The sequence below is a fragment of the Alligator sinensis genome, unplaced genomic scaffold (assembly GCF_000455745.1).
Source record: "Alligator sinensis unplaced genomic scaffold, ASM45574v1 scaffold574_1, whole genome shotgun sequence".
Lineage (NCBI taxonomy): Eukaryota > Metazoa > Chordata > Crocodylia > Alligatoridae > Alligator > Alligator sinensis.
Window position 1 is genome coordinate 1540469 of NW_005842106.1, and position 6040 is coordinate 1546508.

The 6040-nt window shown below is 39.3% G+C and overlaps 1 protein-coding gene across 2 annotated transcripts in view; it reads right to left on the minus strand.

The window, feature by feature from the left end:
* POT1 (protection of telomeres 1) overlaps positions 1-6040 on the minus strand; it is a 179171-nt gene that overhangs the window by 38494 nt on the left and 134637 nt on the right. For both annotated transcript variants that reach the window (XM_025205167.1, XM_006024524.3), the window contains 3 exons: positions 4426-4589; positions 3946-4034; positions 1193-1237 (listed from right to left, as the gene is read on the minus strand). In XM_025205167.1, coding sequence (XP_025060952.1) covers positions 1193-1237; positions 3946-4034; positions 4426-4589 — 298 coding nt within the window. The remainder of the gene's footprint in view (positions 1-1192; positions 1238-3945; positions 4035-4425; positions 4590-6040) is intronic.

The following is a 6040-nucleotide window of genomic DNA, read 5'->3' on the forward strand; positions in this document are numbered from 1 at the left end:
CCCCCCCCCAGCCTCCCGAGCATCAGATATGTGGAGTTCTACGAAATCTCACTGCTCCCCTCTCCTTGCTGCCAGTAGAACCAGAAGCCTCATGCCTGCTAGTTGTAGGAAAGAGGCTGTGTCTCAGTGAGGGAGGTGGGGAGGAACTTACAGCTCTCCCTCTACCACCTGTTCCGCCACTCCCTGAAGGCTTGCCAGCTGCCTTTCCAGCATGTTTCGTAGTGTTTCATAGTGTGTTTGGTGTGCTGGAAAATCTGTGTGTTCTTCTGTAATTTAATATGTATTTATGTAATATATGTAGATAATTGTACGTATATATTTATGTAATGTACGTATTTATGTAATAAATAAAAGAAGTGTTTGTATATGTTCCTGAATAAATTGTATATTATAAAATGCAATATATGCTGTGCTTCTCTGCCCAGTGAATGGAATGCACACTGTGAGAGAAAGCACAGATTTATTTTCTGGGAGGAAAAGAATCAAATTAGACTAACAAAAACAAAAAGAGGATTTTGGGGGAGGAATACATTGAAAGGAATTAATATAATAAACAGTATTAGGAAAGTAAAAGGTACTGGATCCCACTTGCTAGGAATAAGCTAGCAAGTAGGAAGTGATAACCTTTCTCTGACGCTGCTGAGCTGCTGGAAAACAGCTCAGTAAAGCTGATCCCAAGGCACAGAAAAAGCTCAGTTCAAACAATGCTTTTTATGATGTTTTTCCATCTCCCCCCCGCAGAGCACTGGGATTGGAAGAGACCTCAGAGGAGGATCACAGTCACTGGCCAGCTACACATGTCAATATCAGAGTAGTCTTTCCCTCTTTAGTTTCTCTTTAGCTGCAAGCAAGCCCAGCTTCAAAACTCGAAATGTAAAAAGTTTTGAAACGTTTCGAGTGCCCTCATTTCGTTTCAAGGCTGTTTCAAAGCCTTTCATTTCATTTTTATTTTGCTGTTTTGAACTCAAAATGAGCTGAAACAGCGTCGAAATGAAATACTCATCGAAATTTCGCACAGCCCTAGAATATATGTGCATCCCATAGGCAAAAAAGAACACTGATATAGTTTATGTCAGAATACATATATGGCTTAAACAGTTGCATCCATAATGGAAATCAGATACATGCAGCTACTTCAACTGTTTATCTTTGTTACATATAAGTAATAAGAAATCTTTCTGCTGTTTCTTACCTGTGACAGACAATTGCTGGCATCTCTCTAAATATATTACTGGGTCTAGAATCCAGAAAAAACGCAGTAACATTTTTTGAGTTTTTGTTACTAAATACGCATGCAGAAGAGCATATGAATACAGAATTAATTTCTAAATAAATATATATCACTTGTAGTACGGCAGAAAAAGAAGGCAGTACGAAACTTAAAATCAGATGTTAACAGTGACATATTTGAGAAAAACGGTTGTTACTGTGTGTGGCACTGATATTTACCACTTTTTATACTGGTAAGATCGGTATCCATTTTGAATAAAGTCACAGATAATTGCTGTGTTTATGTTAATAGAAAAGCAGTTAATGTCATCACGTGACATGCTATTCCCTGTAACTGTGCATAGAATTTTATTTCCCTTTCTGCATCTAAATGGTAGTTTTCTAACTGTGCAAGTGACATTTTTGACACTGATGTGCAGGTAGTAATTTTATTATTCCTGCACTGTGGCTGTGTAAGTGTGCATGTGCATAGAATGAGCATGCACAATTGGTCATGCACTGAATGGGCAGGTATCCACTGTGGACGGGTTAACATAGCTGGTAAGAAATCCTATGACTAATGGATGTTAATGCCAGAGAAGGACAATAGACTTTCTTACAACTAGGTTGTTAAGGTATTTGCCCAGAAAGCAGGAGATCTGGGTTCTAGGCCTACCTCCTCATCCAGACAGGATTTATACAGACATCTCCAGACCTCCTTTTGAAGCTGACCCCCTCCGCAGCCAAGAGAAGGAGATGCATGAAGCCAGGAGGAAAGCTGGAGGACATTTGCTTCTGGGGGATAGAATGAACTCTGGAAAGGAAAAGACTCTAGGTTCTAGTCTGGGCTCTTTATTTCAATGGGACAAACAGTTTTGCACTGTACTGCTCTCCATCTAGTTTATCAAATACTACTAAATGCTCAGTTTCTAAAGGAGCATTGGAAAGGTAGCTGTGCTGGGAAGTTAGAGATGCAGGTTCAAACTGCTTTGCACCCTAGAACTTGCATCTGCTGCTACTTAAGCAAGTTGAAATAGGACAGCCTCATCATCTTCCTCTTCCCCATACGTGCCCAGCCAGTGCAAAGCCTACCACACGCACACAGTCTGTGCATCACACAGTTATGCGCCACAACAAAGAGTGAAGGCCAAAAGTAGCCCAGTGCACAGCAAGAAAACTACCATTTAGGCCTACAAAAGCAAACAGAATTCTGTGCTACATTTATGCTTTGTTTGATATCAATTTCAGGTTTTGTTGGTTGCAATGTTGCAATTTCCACAGTCTCAGAAATTATTCTCTTAGTTCAGAAATCCATCAGCTTTTTGTCTGACTTATGCTTTGCATTTGTTCTTTCTTAGAAGTTTTGTTTATCAACTAAGCTCACATGACTAACAAAAGAAACATAGCATCAAAATTAATGCATTAATTTAAAGCATTTTAAATCCTGGAAAGTGCTTTATAATAGATTAATTGCTACACTTAATTCCTTTTACCATTAGAGCGTCTACATGGTCTTGAGTTTGGGTAAAGCCTGCTTTTAAGCGTTTCACAGTGCTTTTAGATTTGACCATGAAAAACATTTATACAGAAAAAGACTTATGAGATTCAGATACTTTAATTCATACATAATAATAGTCATCTTAGAATTTTTTTGTTTATGTTTATGGTCCTGCGCACAGTGCAGGTAAGTCTAGCAATTCACTCAAAAGTCATCTTACTACTTGTCACACTTGATCTTCTTTCTGGTAGACAGAATTCTAGGAATAATTCATTATTGACAAGCTCCTGAGTGCACAGAAATTAATACCCCTTTTAAACAGAGCTAACACGAAATTAGCTTCAAAACAAATCCAAGCCCTTTCTTCTTCATCTTGTAACAATTATAAGGGTCTCTCTGCTCAACACTAATGACAGTGGACTGTAAGAACAGTCAATATCACCTAAGTACTTGCAGTTTTAAGGGACCCTACTGCTTATAGAAGGAAATTAATTTGGGAAAGATATGTACAAAGAAATTATAAATTAAATTTAAAAAATCCAACCATAACTGTAAAAACTTTTCCTTCCAGACACCAGCTCCTTTACATTTTTAAGGAAATGATATCGTTTGAAAAATTCAGTACATTAGTTTCTCTTTTTCAAGATGTTGGTGTTTAGATACTAGCACAAATAGGTGTGTCTTTTTGCCAAGTAAAACATTTGGGCAGTGACCATTCAACAGAATGAAATGGGAATAAGGCTTCTAAACACAGACATTAGACTGACAGCGTCTTGGTTCTTCGAAACATTTTGCCTTCCTCTTTATCCTAAATACCCAATAGAAAAATTCCTTTCGTTAAATTCTATTATGCAAATGGAAGCAGTCACTTAAGAAGGGAAGCAGGCAGCAAACCTTTGGAGCAAAGAATTTAGCAGAATTGCCAAACAAATACTTCAGTGTGTATGTTCCCTGGACCACCACTCTACAATGCTATTTTTACCACCAACGCAGAGGTGAGGTTCTCACTATCCATGTTTAACTGATCACTAAAAGTCCTTTTAAGGCAGTAATCTTTTAATAATATAAGAACTGCAGTGACATAGAAGCAGCATCAGCTAACATTGGTTTCTGGTTGAATAAGTCATCAACCTTATATATATTTAATGCTCTGTAATTAAGAACTTTACAAGCCTTCTTCAAGATAGTGATATGTCTATGTTGCATGGGGACGTGAATCATTTTCCAATTGCTCTTACTTGAAAAACTGTCAGAAGTGCTATGCAATTCCATTGAAGACACAGTTTCCACATTTTGATGCTCTGCGAGATCCAGAGAATCCAGAAATCTATAAAAAAGTAAAGGTTTTAAAAATACAAGTAAATACATTTTCTATGTACCTTTTCAGTTCAGAATGTAGATGAAATGTATCCAGGCCAGAGAAACTCTGATGGGCCTACAACTGAAATAAGTCAAATGCTTCAGGAATGGGGGTGTTGACTCAGGTAGCAGTTTGAGTAAGTGTCCAATATACTGCCAATGGAGAGGTGGAATGCTAGAAGCATGAACTTTCATATGAAGTACACTGGGCTGTTGATCTCTTTGCTATTTTATTTCTATAGACCCCAATCCAATAAAATACTTGGTGAACAATAATCTAAGAATATATACATTTTGCTTACAGACACTCACACACACACACCTTCAGTTGAGTCTCAAAAATAACTTCTAGAACTTACGATTTTAATTCTTTAACATCTGGATTACTTTCTGGTAGGACCCCAATTCCTCGACCATAACAGGTGCCACCATGAAGACGAAACTCTATATATGAAACATCAGCCTGATTCTCCGGACTGGCTTGCTTTGCACGTAGACTGTAAATTCTTAGAAAGCTTCCAATCTAAACAAAAAATGATAATCCTGAAGATCTATCCCTTTCTTAATTTTTATTACATTTTTTCACAACAATAAGTTGGTGAGCAACTGTTCCAACACACCCAGCTGCCCCATGGATATGGCTTTATATAATGTCTGCTCCTCAAGCAGACACTGCTGCTACAGAGCAAACAGGCCAATGTGTTTCTTTCCCAGAGGCATATAACACTTTTTTATTGACTCAGTCAGGCTTTCCAGAGAATCACAAATATGTGGTTCATTTGATAACAGTGAGCATTTGGCCTCATGCACCAGTACAAAAGGAGTAAATTAATACAACAAAAGTAATTTAATTGTTTAATGAACAGATGATTACCATATTTACTTGAATTTAAGATGAAGCCCCCCCCCCCAAACAAGGTAAATTTTGATTTTACTTGTACCTTAATACAAGTGCCAGCTGGGGCACATGATTGCTGTGGCCTGGGCTCCAGGACCTGGGTGAAGCCATGGCTGAGCCACTGCCTGTCCTGGGCCTAGGTGGCTCATGCTGCTGGGGAGGGGGTAAACAGTAGGAAGAGTGGAAGGGAGACTGCACAGAGGGTGGGGGAGACCTGTGGCATGCAGTTCAGAAGCATGGGGGGGACAGGGGAGGCAGTGCAGCCTGCCCCTCCCTTGCTGCTTACCTTCTGCTCTAAGCCCCAACCCCAGTCCTGACCTGGCCTGGCTGCTCCTCCCAAGCTGGGCCAGGATGAGGCCAGAACCACTGTTGCAGACTACCCCAGCTACAGCTGCTGCAGAAAGTAAACAGTGGAGAGGCAAATGGCTGGGGCAGGAGCTAGGTTTATGGGGGCACAGGTAGGGGGGACAAGTGGCTACAGGGAACAGGCAGCTTGGGGTGCAGGCACATGTACCAGGCGGGAGGGAGCAAGGGGCAGAGGGATAAGGGGTGGGAGTTTAGAATCTAATTATTGGGAGGCAGGTCATTTTAAATTCAAAGTAATCTTGGATTCAGGTAAAACAGTACTTTGAGGAAAATCAAAGGAAAGAACCAACAACTTTTCTGAGTTCCAAACCATTTAGTACTACTCCAGATTCACTCTCCAATAGAGCAGAGTAAGTAAAGTGGTCTACCTTCTTTACTTGGAATGAATTTTGTTCGGTCTAAACAGTCTTTTCAAACTACAAAAATAATGTTAACTATTCACTAAGGTATTTTGGAAGAAAAAGGTCATGAGATTATTTGGCATTTTACGCATTTTAAAATTAATATACTGATAAAAATGTCATTCTTCTTATGGGAGGCAAATTTGCAGATTGTCATGTTGTTAATTCCGTTAACCTTTTTTAAGGAACTTTGAATTTAATTTACTATTAGCCATAACCCCTTTGTGAAACACAAACCAGGACATAAGGTTATTCCAGACTCTCCTGACAAGGAAGGAATTCAAACACATCTCCCACTTCCCAGGAATG